General features: G+C 37.7%; 1 protein-coding gene across 1 annotated transcript in view; it reads right to left on the bottom strand.

The window, feature by feature from the left end:
* Positions 1–19,555, bottom strand: part of F13A1 (coagulation factor XIII A chain) — a 164,325-nt gene that overhangs the window by 72,247 nt on the left and 72,523 nt on the right. Inside the window, exon 7 of the mRNA XM_017526763.1 lies at positions 1,764–1,938. Coding sequence (XP_017382252.1) covers positions 1,764–1,938 — 175 coding nt within the window. The remainder of the gene's footprint in view (positions 1–1,763; positions 1,939–19,555) is intronic.

The raw sequence follows: 19,555 nt of genomic DNA, 5'->3' as shown, positions 1-19,555 counted from the left end.
TCACTATGTTTTTTTAGAGAATTTCACACTTGTTGCCCAGGCTGGAGAGCAATGGTGTGATCTTGGCTCACTGCAACTTCCATCTCAAGTGATTCTCCTGCCTCAGTCTCCTGAGTAGCTGGGATTACAGGTGCCAGCCACCATACCTGGCTAATTTTTTTATTTTTATTTTTTAGTAGAGCCAGGGTTTCACCACGTTGGTCAGGCTAGTCTCAAACTCCTGACTTCACATTATCCACCTGCCTAAGCCTCCCAATAGTGCTCAAGAATGATGTGGAGAAGAGAGGAAGAAATACAAAAGATAAAAGCTCAAGTAGGGATCTTGTCTTCGTGGAAGGAGAATTCAAAACTCATGCTGGGATTGCTGGCATGAGCCACCGCACCTGGCCAGCGTTCACTATTTTATCTGACTGTGAGCATGAAGGAATTACACTGGACAGTGAAACTGTAGGCATGGGGAGGACTTGGGTCTTTTCTGTCTTCCTAAAATAATTTCACAAGAGTGGTTGTTGCCTCTGTTGGGCATCTTCTACCTAGTCTTGACTTAGGAGCCTTGAGGGAGGAGGACGAACTTCAACCTTTAACTTACTATGAAGTACAGGCTTCTGTCTGGAACTTCAGAGACCAGTGCTTCTAGAGGACTACACTTTTGATTTTTATTGCTCCCAAGAAATATATATTCCTTCTGCCCTGGGCTATATTAAAATGGCTAAGAAAATAGTCTTATCCCGTTTGATACTACGGGAAAACAAACAAACAAACAAAAATCTCAAGACTCTTTTTTTTTTTTACTTAGACTGTTGTGACTTTGAGGTAAAACAACTAGGTTTTGTAATCATTTTTTAAAATGGCTTCCCTCCATCCTCCAGCCCCTCCCTTTGTTTTTGATTTAAAAAATGTTAACTAGGTAAAACATTCTTTATTAATGAGCAGGCAGAAAGGACACCCCAACTTGAGCTTAATGTTTCTCCAAGGCTGTAGAAATGGCTTGTGAATGAAAATCATTACCAATGATGAAGACATACTGAAACAAATGTATTTTTAAAAATATTCACTGAATTAATTGTGATATTGTTTGGATCTAGAGAGGCAAATGCCACTTTGAAAAATGATGCATGACACTGGAGAGAATAATTCTGTTCTCATACGCTTTCCTCTACAGATTGGATGTTGGATGGATTAAAAGCCAGAGGGGAAACTGGAGAGGGAAATACTGTTCATTATGTTCTGATCTCTAATTGCTCAGGGGCATTGAGACACGTGTAAAAATGAATACGAGACCACCTGCTATAATGCCTTCCATAACTGGGATAAAAATTTAGTGCATATATTTATGAAATTCTCAATAATAAATATATACGCATATTTATACAGCTTCTCAGTAACAAATAAGCAGTATATATCTTTCCTTATTTATTATTTTAGTTTTTACTGTTTTAGTTTTTTTAAATGTGCTGGCTGAAAAGAAAACAGCTTTTTCCCCTATCTTCTTACTGTAACCCTCTATTTCTTCAGGAATTAAATGGTGGATTACACAGGAAATAGTCTATCATTCCTTCTAAAAAGATTCTGCAGTCAAAGAGAAACCATGAGCATATTTGGCCCACTACAATTTAATTATGCATTGCCTACATCCCAGAGTACTCACGCATGAATTCCATAGTGCCAACAGAGGCTGCTATGTCTGTCTTAGGTTATAGATAAAATGTCTTAAAGTGAAATTTCCTTGACATTAAAAAGAAATTACTCAATGGGATACTTACATGTGTTAAAGACACCGGCAAAAACCCAGCATTGGCCATATCGGACTGGATTCTCAGAGCTCCGGTATTCCAATAGAATGTCAACACTTCCAGTCCAGGCTGATGGGGGGACGCCATAGGCATAGACATTGTCCCAGGATCCAACAACGACACCTTCGTCATCTTTGGCATTCACCTAAATGAGCCCATGAGAAGTGAGAAGGAAGAAAGTTCATTTAAGTTTGTCCACTCCAGACTACGCATGGCACAAGCTGTGGCTTCCAGTGCCTTCTATAAGTTCTGCCCAGTGAAAAGAGTTCCTCTTCTGTTCTACTTACCATTATATTGTCAGGGAAAATGATGCAAAAACTAAGTGTACAAGAGGAGACCACATAACGAAGACTGCCTGTTTAATAGCATATTATTATAGCGAGGCAAAGTTGAACAGCAGATAGGAGGAGTTCTGACAGCTACCTGATTGGAAGAAGACATACATAGAACACTTGGCTTGGGCTAGAATAGTGCTCAAGAATGTGTGGAGAAGAGAGGAAGAAATACAAGTGACAAAAGCTCAAGTAGGGCTCTTGTCTTCGTGGAAGGAGAATTCAAAACTCACAAATGAGAAATGAGTGGTCTAATGGATTTTGACTTTCATTTTGAGTGGTAGACTCTAATGAATTGAAAAGTTAACGGATTTCATGGAACTATTAAGAGTTAAGAAAATAGATTCCTATGGGACGCTTACAGAGGTTTTCTGTTTTTTTTTCTTTCTTTTTTTTTTTTTTTGAGATAAGATCTCAATCTGTCATGCAGGCTGGAATACAGTAGCATGATCATGGCTCACTGCAGCCTCGAACTCTCGGGCTCAAGCAATCCTCCCACTTCAGCCTCCAGAGTAACTAGGACTACAAGTGCATGCTCAACTAATTAAAAAAAAATTGTTTTTGTAGAGCTAGGGTCTCCCTATGTTGCCCAGGGTGGTCTTGAACTTTTGGGCTCAAGTGATTCTTTTGCCTTAGCCTCCCAAAGAGTTGAAATTACAGGTATGAGTCACCATGCCTGGCCCAGAGTTTTTTTTTTTTTTTTCTTTTGTAAAATTCACTTAAATATTCTCTTTATGATTGTTTAAACTGATTAGTTTTATAGTTTTGTTAGAAGGCATTTCTATTTCCATAAAGAGCCTAGGATATTATGGTTTATATATGGGAAGAGACTTAAGCAGAAAAAGACAATCTTGAATATCTGGAAAAAACTTACTACATCTTCAGACTACACGCATCTGGTAGCAGCAGACCTAAAGTGCAGCAGCAAAGCCCTTTGGTGTTCAGATGATAAAACAAAGGCCAAGAGGTAATAAAGCTGAGACATCTTGCCAGTTTTTTTCTGGGCACTGCTGAATCTACCTCTCTTGGTGTAACGTTGATCATGTTTAATTACAGTCAGAAGAGTCTAGGTAGGGAGACCAGAAGCTTTTCCCAAAACTAGTGCCACTTCAACAGTGTTTACATTGACATTACAATGGTTTAGAGCCTTGCTACTTGAGGCATTCATGGATCAGCAGTATCAGCATTCCCTGGGAGCTAGTAAGAAATGCAGAATCTCAAGCCCCTCCCAGAACTCCTGAATAAGAATTTGCATTTTAACAAGATCACTGGGTGATTTGTGGGCACATTACTTTAGAAGCACAGGTCTGAGTTATAATGCAAAGACATTAGTAAGCAGTGTAAAACATTGAAGCATGTATGTTTTGATTATGAAAATCATAGAAGAGACATTAAATCATGGTGAGCTTTTATGTGTTTGCTGCCTCACCAACTAACAGCTCAGCCTCATCACCTGCCTAGACCCATCTTTTTGGCTTGCTGTGTCTAGTTGTAGAGAAGTCTGTCTTCCCCACTGGTTTATCAGAACAAATAAAAAAAAAATTGAGAACAAATAAAAAAAATCCCTGTCTTTCTGAATTTAACCAAACATTAGCAAAGATTAGGTGTTCAGCAGTTGTTCAATAATCACTTGCATAGTCAACAAGCATACAGGAATTGTACATTTGAGTAAGAATAAGACCTTCTGGCTGGAGAGAGATGGATAAGATCAATCAAGTAGATGTAAAGATTACTGGTATTAAGACAGAAAAATATACAGGTAGAGTAAGAACCTGAGGAAGGGAGTTATAAGTCAGGTTGGAGGCTGGGTGGTGGTGATGTTGGGGGGCCTAATAGAGGAGATGACATGCAAGCTGTCCAGAAAAGGTCATCTACATAGTGGAAATAGTTTTAATAAATGCTTAGTGTCATGAAACAATATGGCAGGCTCTGGGACCTGCCACAAGGACCTGCCACTCCACATGGGTATTATGTAAGTAGGATGAAATAAAAAATACTAGAAGAAAACATTCAAGATGTGCAAGTATCTTTTACTACGAATGACAAGCCCTTCACCAAAATGTGAGATTCACTCTGGCATTGAGTGGCATTTCCCAAGGAGGGTCCTTCTGCGGAGTGTTGTCTAGAAGATAGCTATTCAATTTGGTTTAAACATGCTATTTTCCCCCTTTGACTCTGTGTCCAGTCAGGTTAAAGTGAAGAAGAACTTTAGTAGCCATACAGTTAATTTGTTCAATGTAGGAAAAAAATGAACTCTTTGGGGGTCTCTAAAAGACCTTGTTCGACTAATTGCAAACTCATGCCTTTGATATACATTTTGACTTTAGCTTATAGATTCATGAAATGACTGGAGTGCAACAGGCTTTAGCCAAACATTCTGGCTATATTAAAGTTCAGTACTTCTCTTTGCAGTTGGAGTGATTGTTTAAAAATCTGTATCCATTATCAGGAAGATTGAAGAATGTGTTGGTAGGCTATGATGTGCGTTGGTATTTGTGGGTAGGTAGGTTTAGCTCTGAACTCACATTATCATTCTCTTATCACCGAGACACAAAATAGCCTCTGTGAATTTCAAAGGTAAAGGCTCCTAAACTGTGGTCCTGATAACTGATTTTCAAACAGATAACCATTAATTAGAAGGGCTATTTATAGCATAGGGCTGAACTCAATCAGCTAAGGGGAAGAGTAAGGAAAAAAAAAGCTCTGTCCTCTACAGACCTTTCCATTGTTAATGCTGAGCTGTTTCTCTGTAGCCAGATAAATCACACCTCTCATTTATTAGCATTTGGCCAAATTAGCTACTATTTTCTAATTAGAACATTGATTTCTGTAGGGCTCAGACCCTGAAAAAGATAAGTTTTTAGTGAAAGACGTAAAGGCTTAAAAATAATATTATTATTAACAACAAGATACATTTGTGGGACACTTCAAGGATACGTTTGTCCTTTTTCATGCCACAGCGGGCTGTTTCAACACCCTATCATGAACTCAGGGTTTGACCAGTGGCAGCATAAAGTGTCCTGGTCTTGGGTCACTGGTGGTCAAGTAGGCGATACAAGTCCAGGACCATGCACAGGAGGCATTATTCAACTTCGTTAAGGCTGCACTAAATTGCCGTCCCATAATACCTACAGAATTGGAAAGAATTTTAAAAACCCTTGAAAGTCACTATCAGTGACCTCAGAGGCATAATATAATGCAATAAACTTCAAAACATGGTGCCAAGAAAAGATGAGGATTGTGGAGTGAAGCAGCAGGAAAGCAACATGGCTCAGCTCCTAACCCTAACCATCCTACTGGCTAGTCAACAAAAACCTGAGATGTCTAATTTATGTTTCAAAATCTAGAAAGTGACAAATGGAATTAAAATGCCGATCTTTTTGGCTGGGCATGGTGGCTCACTTCTGTAATCCCCGTAATTTGGGAGGATGATGTGGGTGAATCACCTGAGGTTGCGAGTTTGAGACCGGCTTGGCCAACATGGTGAAACCCCATCTCTACTTAACATACAAAAACCAGCTGGGCCTGGTGGCACATGCCTGTAGTCCCAGCTACTCTGGTGGTGAGACAGGAGAATTGTTTGGACCCAGGAGGCAGAGGTTGTAGTGAGCTGAGATTGCACCACTGCACTGCACTCCAGCCTGGGCAACAGAGCAAGATCCTGACTCAAAAAAAACAACAAAAAAAATCTGATCTTTTTATTGTTCTGAATAGAGTGGTGGAAACACCTGCTGTGGAGAAATGAGTGTAAAAGGGTCTGCATCTTAAAAGAGATAGAGATTCTGGAACACAATTGGGAAATAATACAAGCTGAGAGTATCCCCCAATGGAACTGAGGTATAGCTGTAGGTAGGCAAAGTGAGTTCTGGAATGACAGATTTAGCAAAATCCTAAGAGAAAGAGCAGAGCCTAAGTATGCTTATAAAGATTGTTCATCTCCTTAAACTGCATTCCTTACTCCAATCTCTTCTAGAGCATTGAAGGGTAGATAGAATGTGGTACATTAGCCTCAAATTGTAGTTCAGAGGAGAGATCAAAGTAATCTTAGATTGAGAAAAGAGAATTTCATTTATTACAGTAAACATAACATCTAGAGACAAGAGTGATACAAATATGAGCATAAATAAAGGGAAAAGAAACTGCATGCAGAGGAAGAGACAGAGAGAGAGATATCATGAAAAAATATACATAGAAGAAAAGAAAACTAAGAAGCATAAGTCATTTCCTCACAACCTTTTAGATCCCAGACCAAAGGCAACAAATTGAAGACCAAATCATACCATTACAGAACTAATAGTAAATTATAAACAGCAAGAAACAGAATATATACTATTAAAAATAAAAATTAATGACATAGAAAAAAACTTGAGATAATCAAATAAAATACTAATTAAAAAAAACAAAGTGACAAATTATTCAGAGAGATGCTAATAGTTCCATAGTTATGGAAAACAAAGACGATGCAACGTAAGGATAATTAGTGTCCTGAAAATAGAAAACCCAAGGATTTGGATCTTACGGTGGATGGGAAGAAGGACTAGATTGCAGCTCTGCACAGAGGAGCATGTGGAGGCTCACACTGTGAATTTTAGCTCCAGGTCAACTACAAGAACAAACCAGCAATCCTGAGAGGACCCACCGACCTCTGAAGGAAGCAGACCCTTCCTGCAAGACCCAGCAGGACCTAGGAGACCACCCCAAAATGCAGTGAGTTCCCCACTATGGAAGTGGGAAAGGTAGACCCTCCTCTCCTGAACACACATCCCCACTGAGAAGCTGAAGTTCTGTTTGTGGGAGAAGTTTTCAACTTCCGCTGGAGCTGAGTCAGTTTGGAGAGCTGAGGGAAATACGAGGGTAGAGGAAGAAGCAGAAAGGCCCTGGGAACTTACTGGGTCCCCTAGCAGGACATTCCTGTCTGGCGCCATAGAGATCCATCAGAAGGGTGAACAGAGGGGCAGAGGGTAAAACTCCACATGGAGAAGGAAATCTCTAGCTGAACTTTGTAACAATTTGAATGGGATGAGAAGCCTCCTGGCTGGAACTTGGGGGAGGGTGCAAATCCAATGTGCAGACTCCACAGGTGGTGCAAGAACCAAGCCCTTTTCTTTTACAGCTGGGAGGTGGGTAGCCTGGGGCAGGTTTTCAAGCCTATCTTGCCCTCTGCCTGGAAATGAACTCAGGGCTGTCAAGGAGTGCACAGTGGGAGTGAGACAAGCCCTTTGGTTTGCATGAGACTTGGATGAGGCCTGTGACTGCCACCTTTCCCCGACTACCCTGACAACCTGCATGACTCAGCAGAGGCAGCCATAATCCTCCTAGGTACACAACTCCAGTGACCTGGAAATCTCACCCCCATCCCACACAGCAATTGCAGCAAGGCTCTCCCAAGGAGAATCTGAGCTCAGACATGCCTAGCCCTGCCCCCAATTGATGATCCTTCCTACTTACCCTGGTAGTGGAAGACAAAGGGCATATAATCTTGGGAGTTCTGGGGCCCCACCCACCACTGGTTCCTCCCCATACTACCACAGCTGATGATCCCTGGAAAGCACCAACTCCTAGCAGGAGGCTAACCGGCACAAAAATAGAGCATTAAACCACCAAAGCTAAGAACCCTAACGGAGTCCATTGCACCCCACTGGAGCCCAGCCACCTCCATTGGAACAGGCACTGGTATCCATCCCTGATAACCTGCTTCATATCACAGGACTCTTTGCAGACAACCCCCAGTACCAGCCCAGAGCTGGGTAGATGCACTGGGTGGCTAGACTCAGAAGACAGACAATCACTGCAATTTGACTCACAGGGAGCCACATCCATAGGAGAAAGGGGAGAGTACTACCTCAAGAGAATACCCATGGGACAAAGTAAACTGAATAACAGCCATCAGCCTCGGACCCTCCCTCTGACAGAGCCTATCCAAATGACAAGGAACCAGAAAATGAACTCTGGTAATATGACAAAACAAAGCTCTTCAACACCCCCCAAAATCACGCTAGTTCACGAGCAATAGATCCAAATCAAGAAGAAATCCCTGATTTACCTGAAAAAGAATTAAGAAGGTTGGTTATTAAGCTAATCAGGCAGAGACCAGAGAAAAGCAAAGCCCAGTGCAAGGAAATAAAAACAATGATACAAGAAGTAAAGGGAGAAATATTCAAGGAAATAGACAGCTTAAAGAAAAAACCAGCAAAAATTCAGGAAACTTTTGACACACTTTTAGAAATGCAAAATGCTCTGGAAAGCCTCAGCAATAGAATTGAACAATATGAATAAATGAATTCAGAGCTTGAAGACAAGGTCTTCAAATTAACCCAATCCAACAAAGACAAAGAAAAGGGAACAAGAAAATATGAACAAATCCTCTAAGAAGTCTGGGATTATGTTAAACTACCAAACCTAAGAATAATTGGTGTTCCTGAGGAAGAAGAGAATTCTAAAATGTTGGAAAACATATTTGGGTGAATAATTGAGGAAAACTTCCCTGGCCTTGCTAGAGGCCTAGACAGCCAAATACAATTAGCACAAATGCCACCAAGGAAATTCACCATAAAAAGTTCTTTGCCTAGGCACATTGTCATTAGGTTATCCAAAGTGAAGATGAAGGAAAGAATCTTAAAAACTGTGAGACTAGAAGCACCAGGTAATGTATAAGGGAAAACCTATCAGATTAACAGCAGATTTCTCAGCAGAAACGCTACAAGCCAGAAGGAATTGGGACTCTATCTTCAGCCTCCTCAAACAAAAGAATTATCAGCCAAGAATTTTGTATCCAGTGAAACTAAACATCATATATGAAGAAAAGATGTAGTCTTTTTCAGACAAATGCTGAGAGAATTCACCATTACCAAGTCACCACTACAAGAAGTGCCAAAAGGAGCTCTAAATCTTGAAACAAATCCTGAAAACACATCGAAATAGAACCTCTTTAAAGCATAAATCACACAGGACCTATAAAACAAAAATACAAGTTAAAAAGCAAAAACAGAAAACAAACAAACAAAAAACAAAGTACACAGGCAACAAAGAGCATGATGAATGCAATGGTACCTCACATTTCAATACTAACATTGAATGTAAATGGCCTAAATGCTCCACTTAAAAGATACAGAGCTGAAGGATGGATAAGAACTTGCCAATCAACTATCTGCTGCCTTCAGGAGACTCACCTAACACATAAGAACTCACATAAACTTAAAGCAAAATTGTAGAAAAGGCATTTCATGCAAATGGACACCAAAAGCAAGCAGAGGTAGCTGTTCTTATATCAGACAAAACAAACTTTAAAGCAACAGTGGTTAAAAGAGACAAAGAGGGACATTATATTATGGTAAAAGGCCTTGTCCAACAAGAAAATATCACAATCCTAAACAAATATGCACCGAACACTGGAGCTCCCAAGTTTATAAAACAATTACTAATAAACCTAAGAAATAAGATAGACAGTAATATAATAATCGTGGGGGACTTCAATATTCCACTGACAGCACTAGACAGGTCATCAAGACAGAAAGTCAACAAAGAAACAGTGGATTTAAACAATACCTTGGAGCAAATGGACTTAACAGATATGTAAAGAACATTTCATCCAACAACTGCAGAATACAGATTCTATTCAACAGTGCATGAAGCTTTCTCCAAGACAGACCATATGATAGGCCACAAAACGAGCCTCAATAAATTTAAGAAAATTGAAATTATATCAAGTACTCTCTCAGACTACAGTGAAATAAAACTGGAAATCAACTCCAAAAGGAACCTTCAAAACCACACAAATACATGGAAATTAAGTAACCTTCTTCTGAATGAGCATCGAGCCAAAATCAAGATGGAAATTTAAAAACTATTTGAACTGAATGACAATAATGACACAACCTGTCAAAACCTCTGGGATACAGCAAAGGCGGTGCTAAGAGGAAAGTTCAAAGCCCTAAAGGCCTACATCAAAAAGACTGAAAGAGCACAAACTGACATTGAAAGGTTACAACTCAAGGAACTAGAGAAACAAAAACATACCAAACCCTAACTCAGCAGAAGAAAACCAAGATCAGAGCAGAACGAAATGAAATTGAAACAAAATACAAAAGATAAATGAAACAAAAAGCTGGTTCTTTGAAAAGATGAATTAAATTTATAGACCATTAACAAGATTAACCAAGAAAAGAAGAGAGAAAATCCAAATAGCCTCACTAAAAAACGAAACAGGAGATATTACAACTGACACCACTGAAATACAAAAGATCATTCAGGCTACTATGACCACCTTTGCACACATAAACTAGAAAACCTAGAAGAGATGGATAAATTCCTGGAAAAATACAACCCTCCTAGCTTAAATCAGGAAGGATTAGATATCCTGAACAGACCAATAACAAGCAGCGGCATTGAACTGGTAATTAAAAAATTACCAAGGTCCGGTACCAAACAGATTCACAGAAGAATTTTACCTGCTATAAAGGAAGAATTGGTACCAATCCTTTTGACGCTATTTCACAAGATAGAGAAAGGAGGAAACTTCCCAAATTCATTCTATGAAGCCAGCATCACCCTAATACCAAAACCAGCAAAGAATGTAACCAAAAAAGAAAACTACGGACCAATAACCTTGATGAACATAGATGCTAAAATATTTAACAAAATACTAGCTAACCAAATCCAGCAACATATCAAAAAGATAATCCACCATAATCAAGTGGGTTTCATGCCAGGGATGTGGACAAGGTTTAACATACGCAAGTCAATAAATGTGATACACCATATCAACAGAATTAAAACCAAAAATCACATGATCATCTCAATAGATTCAGAAAAAGCATTCAACAAATTCCAACATTGTTTATGATTAAAACTCTCAGCAAAATCAGCATACAAGGGACATAGCTTAATGTGATAAAAGCCATCTACGACAAACCCAAAGCCAACATGATGCTGAATAAGGAAATATTGAAAGCATTCTCTCTGAGAACTGGAACAAGACATGGTTTCCCACTCTCACCACTCCTCTTCCACATAGTACTGGAAGTCCTAGCCATAGCAATAAGACAAGAGAAAGAAATAAAAGGCATCCAAATCCGGACAGAAGAAGTCAAACTGTCACTTTTTGCTGACAATATGATTGTTTGCCTTGAAAACCCCAAGGACTCCTCCAGAAAGCTCCTAGAAATGATAGAAAGAATCCAGCAAAATTCCCAGATACAAAATTAATGTACACGAATTGTTAGTTCTTCTGTACACCAACAGTGACCAAGTGGAGAATCAAATCAAGCACTCAAAAAAAGATAAAAAAAAAAAAAAGAGAGAGATAAAAATTTAAAAATATACCTAACCAAAGAGGTGAAAGACCTCTACAAGGAAAATTACAAAACACTGCTGAAACAAATCATAGATGACACAAACAAATGGAAACACATCCCATGCTCATGGATGGGTAGACTCAATATTGTGAAAATAACCATACTTCCAAAAGCAATCTACAAATTCAGTGTAATTCCCATCAAAATATCACCATCATTCTTCACAGAATTAGAAAAAATAATTCTAAAATTCATATTGAACCAAAAAAGAGCCTGCATAGTCAAAGCAAGACTAAACAAAAAGAACAAATCTGGAGGCATCACACTGCTTGATTTCAAACTATGCTACAAGGTCATAGTCACCAAAACAGCATGGTACTGGTATAAAAATAGGCACATAGACCACTGGAACAGAATAGATAAGCCAGAACTAAACTCAAATACTTAGAACCAACTGATCTTCGACAAAGCAAATAAAAACATAAGGTGGGGAAAGGACATCCTTTTCAACAAATGATTCTGGGATAATTGACTAGCCACATGTAGAAGAATGAAACTGGATCCTTATCTCTCATCTTATACAAAAATCAACTCAATATAAATTAAGGACTTAAACATAAGACCTGAAACTATAAAAATTCTAGAAGATAACATTGGAAAAACCCTTCTAGACATTGGCTTAGGCAAGGATTTCATGACCAAGAACCCAAAAGCAAATGTAATAAAACAAAGATAAATGGCTTGGACTTAGTTAAACTAAAGAGCTTTTGCCTGGCAAAAGGAACAGTTAGCAGAGTAAACAGACAATGCACAGAGTGGGAAAAAAATCCTTACAATCTATACATCTGACAAAGGACTAATATCCAGAATCTACAACAAACTCAAACAAATCAGTACGAAAAAGACAAACAATTCCATCAAAAAGTGGGCTAAAGGACATCGATAGACAATTCTCAAAAGAAGATATACAAATGGTTAACAAACATATGAAAAAATGCTCAACATCACTAGTGATAAGGGAAATGTAAATCTAAACCACAATGTGTCCACCTGATTCCTGCAAGAATGGCTGTAATCAAAAAATAAAAACAGAAAAAACCCAATAGATGTTGGCATGGATGCAGTGATCAGGGGACACTTCTACATTGCTGGTGGGAATGTAAACTAGTACAGATTATTTGGAAAACAGTGTGGAGATTCCTTAAAGAACTAAAAGTATAACTTATCATTTGATCCAGCAATCCCACTATTAAGTATCTACCTAGAGGAAAATAAGTCAGTATTTGAAAAATGCAATTGCACACGCATGTTTATTGCAACACAATTCACAATAGCAAAAACATAGAACCAAGCCAATGTCCATCAATCAATGAGTGGATAAAGAAACTGTGATATATATATATATGTGTGTGTGTGTGTGTGTGTGTGTGTGTGTGTGTGATGGAATACTACGCAGCCATAAAAAGGAGTAAATTAACATCATTTGTAGTGAGCTGGATGAGATTGGAGACTATTATCTTAAGTGAAGTAGCTCAAGAATGGAAAACCAAGCATTGTATGTTCTCACTGATATGTGGAATCTAAGCTTTGAGGACACAAAGGCATAAGAATGATACAATGAACTTTGGGGACTGGTGGGGAAGAATGGAAGGGAGGTGAGGGAGAAAAGACTACAAATAGGATGGGGTGTATATGGCTTAGGTGATGGATGCACCAAAATCTCATGAATTACCACTAAAGAACTTACTCATGTAACCCAGCACACCTGTTCCCTGATAACTTATGGAAAAATATAAAATAAATAAATAAATAATAGGGAACCCAACAAATGAAACAGGAAATATATATATATGATGCAAGAACATTTTACTTAATTGGGGAAAAATTGAATATATACATTGAAAGAATAATCTGTGCTTTAGGGTAATTTGATGAAGGTTGCCCATTGCCTAGGAATTTTAATTAATTTGAACATTAAGGTAAAGAAACAATTGTGCAGTTATCTAGACCTAAGATGCAAATTAGCATTAGCATTAACAAGCAAAGGAATGAGAATGCCTTTGGACTTCACCACAGTACTATTCAGTGGCAGGACACTGTTCATTGTTATTTACACAGCCCTGAGAAGGAGAAAGGTAGACCCAAGAACATTATGCACAGCTAAGATGGTGTGCAAGTAGAAAGGGGACCAGCAGACATTTTCAAACATGAAGGACTTCAGAGAATACAGTACCTGTCATAACCAAACTGTTAACAGTTGAAAAGTGATATCAAAGTAATTAGGGGCTGAATCAAACAAAGAACCCAGGAACAGAGACTCTGTGATAAAAGATTCAGTGGTGAGAAAAATATAAAGAGGTTAAGCATCTTAGAGATTTATAGTTACAGATGAATTTTAAAACTGATAATGTAAAAACAGTAATCATCCTACAAAAAAAAACTAGACATGATAGGAGAAAGAGTAGAGGAAGAGTGAAAACGCCAATGGTTTAGCGTGTTGGTCTTTCAGTTAATGGATACCATGTAATGTTAAAGTATAATTTAAAAGTACGTAATTCCTTTATTCTTTTAATAGATTTTGTAATTTTTAATAACTTTCAGGAGACCTGTTAAAAATGATATCTCTTGTAGTGAAGAACTATTTATTTGAAGTTTAACAATTTCTTCTGTTGCAATTTAGTTTCTTTCCTATTAAAGTAAAATGGAATAAAACTTAAAATTAAATAGAATTTGGGTACAATTATATGTAATACTTTTAAATTAAGTAGCATGACATCGTTTGGCATAAATACAAACAGATCAATGGAACACAACAGAGAGCACAGAAATAGACTCACACAAATACAATTAATTTGTGATTAAGTTGCAAAGGAAATTTTATGGATAAAGGAAAATCATTTTAACAAATGGGGTGGCATCAATTGGATATTCATATGCAAAAATATGAGCTTTGATTCGTACCTTGTGCCATATGTAAAACTTAAAATGAATCTTAGACCTAAATATAAAACCTAGGGTTATAAAACTTCTAAAAGGAAGCATAGGAGAAAATTGTGTGATCTTAGGTTAGGCAGGTTCCTTAGATAGAATATGAAAAGCATGATCCATAAAAAAAATTATAAATTGGACTTCATAAAAATTAAGAGCTTTTGTTCTTTGAAAGACCCTGTGAAGAAAATGAAAAAATAAAACCAGGGTGGAAGAATAAATTTGTAAATCCTTTATCTGATTAAAAAAACTTGTATCCAGAATATGTAAAGAACACTTCAAACTCAGCAGTAAGAACACAAGCACAACCTTAAAGCAAGAGAAAAATATTTGAACAGATATTCCATCAAAGAAAGTACATGGGTGGCCAATCACAACAAAAGATGCTCAGTACCATCAGCCATTGAGGAAATACAAATCAAAACCACAGCAGGATAACATTGCATATCTATTAAAAAGTCTACGATTAAAAAGACTGATCATATCAAGTGTCAGAAAAAATATGAAACACTTGAGACTCTCATATGCTGTTGGTGGGGATGTAAAATGCCCATCCACTTTAGGAAACAGTTTGATAGTTTCTTAAAAATTAAACCTATGTTTAGCTTATGACTCAGCTATCTCACTCCAGGTATTTACCTGAGAGAAATAAAAGCTTATGTCTATACAAATTCTTTCACAAAAGTATTTTAAGCTACAGTTTCAGGCTTTATTTGTAAGAGGCAAAAACTGAAAGTGGCCCAAATGTCCATCCGCAAGTAAATACATGGGCAAATAGTAATTCATCCATGCAATGAAACACTACTACTCAGCAATAAAGAGGAATGAACTACTGAAACAAACAACAGCATGGATGAAGCTCAGAATACAGTAAGGAGGCATAAAAGCCTGACAAAGAGTACCTACTGCATGATTATATTTGTGTAAGAGTCTAGAAAATACAAATCAATATATAATGATAGAAGGCTAAGCAGTGGTGGGGGATGATACACAAAGCAGGGAGTGGTTTAAGGAAGAAATTACAAAAGGGAAACTTCTGGGAGCAATGGATATATGCATTATTTTGATGTTAGTGATTGTTTCATGGGAACATACACATGTCAACATTATCTACTTGAATGCACATTTTATTGTCAACTATATCTCAATAAAGCTGTAAAAATCAATGAAGACTTTTAAATTAAACCATCGTCTATAGTATAATATTATTTTTGATTTAAAAACTATTTCTCCTGTATAATTCAAAGAATAGAAAGAGTCTTAAAATATGGCCCATACTGACTCTGTCTAATTTTGGTCATTGGAATATGAGCATATTCTAACTTGATACTAAAAAAAAAAGAAATGTGACATTTCTTGATCTTCAATTTCCTGTAGCACAGACCTTAACATTTTGTATAGTTACTATTTTTTTTCTGCTTTTTAAAAATATATGCAAAGGTATTTTTCTCCTGTGCGCACATTTTATATGGCTATGATAAAATGACTTTTCTCTGCTATAAACCGATTATATTCCATTAAATTTCATTGTTCAAAGTTATGTCCTCATAAAGGGTAGGATTCCTATAACTCTTTTAGAAAATAGTCTTATACCTAATTTTGTTCATAATCGTTTCTCAAAGACCATTGGAAAATGAATTTTGATGTTGGGTAACATGAATTGACATCAAAGTCCTATCATTAAATTTGGCAAGGAGAAGAATTATTTCCTGTAGAAAATTGTTTCCAGGCTTTGTGAACCACAAGTCCCCAGCTACAGTCTGGTGGTGACCAGACTCAATCACAGGTGGAAGTGGCGTGGTAGATGTCAAATTATGCTTCATGGCATGCGTGGCTGTAGTTATGGTGTTGTGGGGTGGGGCAGAAGAGAACTTAATATTGGTAGTTGAGGCTGCAGTCATGACCTTTCTTTAATAATAGGTGCTCTGCTTTTTCTCTTTTATGTATTTGGATTCAATTGCTATTTAAAAAAAAATAGTTCTAAAAAGTAAAATTTAAAAGGTCACTGGTCTGGGAATGCAGAGATCTGTTTTTGTGCCTGCTCCGCCATTTGCCAAGTTATGTTGTAAGGAAGGAAAGGGAGATGAGCTGAAGGTCAAGTACTCAGGTTATTCCATAGGCAGGCATCCCAGAAAATGCACAAGAAAAAAGAAATAGGATAGCAGCAATTCTGTTTCTTCCCTTGCCTGGCTCCTCATCCTTAATTTTTTTTCTGGGCTTTCACGGCACTTACAACAGCCAGGGTCACATACTTGGTCCAAAGGAAAGGAAAATAATCTACCTCTCTTTGGTTTTTCATACTGGTTTGCTTAACAACAAGCTGTTTTCTGCCTTGCTGCTGCTGGAAAATTTATTCTCTCCTACTGGAATGTCCTTCCACACTCAAACCTCTTCTTTGCCTAGTGGCCTGTTGATCCTTTAAAATTCAGCTGGTTTCACTGTGGGAATCTTTACCTATCACTCTGATTTGGATGTCCTTACTCTTTGATCACATAGTACTCTTTGCATAGTACTATCCATTTATCACGTTGCATTGTGTCATTGGTTAGACTGTCTTTGTTCTTTTCCCAAACTGCATGTTCCCAGAAGGAGAGAAGGCACCATGCTGTTTTGACTTTGTATTCCCAGGGCTAGCACAGAGTGAAAACTCACTATGTTCCATTGAATAAATGGATGTGCTGTCACTGAAAGATGAGTATAGGCTACCTTTTAATATTTCTTTACTAGATCAAGACAATGGGAGAGTTAGAATGCCAATAAGCGTTTGGTTAAAGTGGACAAGTTGTTTCCAAAATTTACATAGCGATACAAAGAATCTAGAATAACTAAACATAATATTGAAAAAGAAGAACAAAAATGAATGACTACCTGATTTGAAGATTTAGTAGAGGAAAGCAGTAATCAAGGCAGTATGGTATTGTCCTATAAGGACAGACATATAAACCAATGGAATGGAATAGGGAGTACAGAAATATACTCCTACAGACATTTGATTTCCGACAAAGTCACCAAAGCAATTCAATGAAGAAAATGATAGTCTTTTCAACAAAAGAAAGTCTTTTGAAAGCCTTTCCAAGGGCCGTTTCAAGAAATGCTGCTGACGATGTAGAGCTAGTATAGAACAGGCCTTCAAAAATGCCTCAATGAAAGGAATGGACAGATGGGAGAGGGAAAAATGCAGAGCAGGAGAAGGAAAGAGAAAATATCACATAAGAGAAAGGGGGAAAAATGAAGGTATGAAGGAAACCCAAGGTACGTGAAGCTGCACATATCCTAAAGGGCTGAGCTGGCTTTGCTTTGTTATCCATCTGTCCCGGGGATGCTGGCCCCAGGAGACCAGAGCAGCACCAACTGCACAGCTTGGAGGGAGTGCTGTAAAGCATCCCCGTGTTTCAGAAAATAGCCTGTGTGATTACAAAATAGCTGCAGCATTGAAACCCCATTCCAGGAAGCAATTCAAGGAAAGCAGACATTTAGATTGCCTATGATTATCACATTCGAGAGATGGCTTGTAATAAATGTCTGTTTTTCTCCAAAAATATGGGGAGAAGAGGCATAAGAAATGTAAGCTTAATAATTGAGAAACCAAGCTGTTTGGCCACAAATGGAAACTTCATTACATTGCTGGCTTTTACCCTAAGAGAAAAAAGATAATGTCTGAGCAGTTCATTGTCCCCCACTTCCCCCACCTGAAAGAGAAGGATTGAATCAGACAGGGCATGTAAAAGGCATTATATTTGTGCCCAAGGAGCTCATGAGACCTGGACAGAGGACAGGCAGAGGACAAATCCTGGGGAAATATAACATTTTGTGTGAATCAGTGGGGCCAGACAACTCATGACCCACCTTCAGTGCTATCAGCAACCTTGGGTAAAGTTACTTAACTTCCTGATACCTCAGTCTCTCCACCTGCATATTGGTTATTTCTGGCATGGACTTATGCAATTTCTCAAAAGTGGCTTTGAAGATACTTTCTGCTAGATAAGTTCCATTTTTCCACTGGCTTCCAATAGATTTGTCAATTTTTAAAAAATCTTCAACAAACAGAAATGAAAATCCCTGGTAAATAAGGTGACCTTATGATATTGTTTACTTTGAATATATTAGAGAATTGCCTTGAGTCTGTACCTCCAATTCATCATTGTATTCCCTGGGTCATTTTAGTATTTATAGAAATGACTATCATTCTTAGAAATACATTGACTGTAACTTTAATGGTTTTTTAAAAATCTTTTTAGAGTTGCCAATTAGTACTTTACTCTGTTGGACTACAGAAATATCCTTCATTAATACCAATCAGTGGATTCTCCAAAAGTTGTCACCGTGAGAGCTTTTACTAATTGATATGCATTACAATTAGAAAGGTTGCAAGGAACACCAGAGACGTATGCCTTTTCCTGCCTTTCCAAAGTGAGGAATTTCATTCCTGATGTGAATCATGGAAAGAGACAATAATGCTTTTAAATAAACGCTGATAGGGTTGGAGACCCAGAAACTGGATGGAGACTCAAATCCGTCATGGAGCCTACATCTGGTGGTGGTCACCAGCCGGGGAATTTTGACCTCTACGCATCTGCGGGTTAGTAATGCATGTGTGCTGTTATCACTTTTAGAAAAGACCAGATGGAAGTTGTATCTTTGTGCCTACAAAGGCGACACTGAATCATATTCAGTGTGGTCATACTCATTATCTGGTAGAGATAATTACTACCCTCACCACCATTAGAAGTTCTCATTGGCAGTTATATAAGTCTGACACAAGAATGGGGAAACAAGTTATTATTACATAATCATGTTTTTTTTGATAGGTAAAATTTTTCAAAAAATAAGATCCATATGCATAAATGTGAAAAAGTTTCTTGGTAATTCAAAAAGGTAAAGGACAACGGCCACTGAACACCTGGGTCCTTAGATGTATCTATAACCGTTCACTCCAAAAAAGGATGTTTTAGCTGCTTTACAAACCAAAGGATGGGTTAGATATAGCTTTGTAATTAAAAAAAAATTAAACAAAACTGTTATGAAAGTACACTGTGACTGGTCTGCATGATCAAGGAATAAACTTTATGTATTTATTTCTGACTTTACAGTTCTTTTGGGATGACTTAGGTGTGAAATTTCTAATTAAAGTGAACTTTTAAATGTAATC

Source organism: Cebus imitator, unplaced genomic scaffold (assembly GCF_001604975.1).
Source record: "Cebus imitator isolate Cc_AM_T3 unplaced genomic scaffold, Cebus_imitator-1.0 Scaffold43, whole genome shotgun sequence".
Lineage (NCBI taxonomy): Eukaryota > Metazoa > Chordata > Mammalia > Primates > Cebidae > Cebus > Cebus imitator.
Note: the sequence above shows the minus strand (reverse complement) of the source record. Positions and strands in the feature narration are given on the sequence as shown.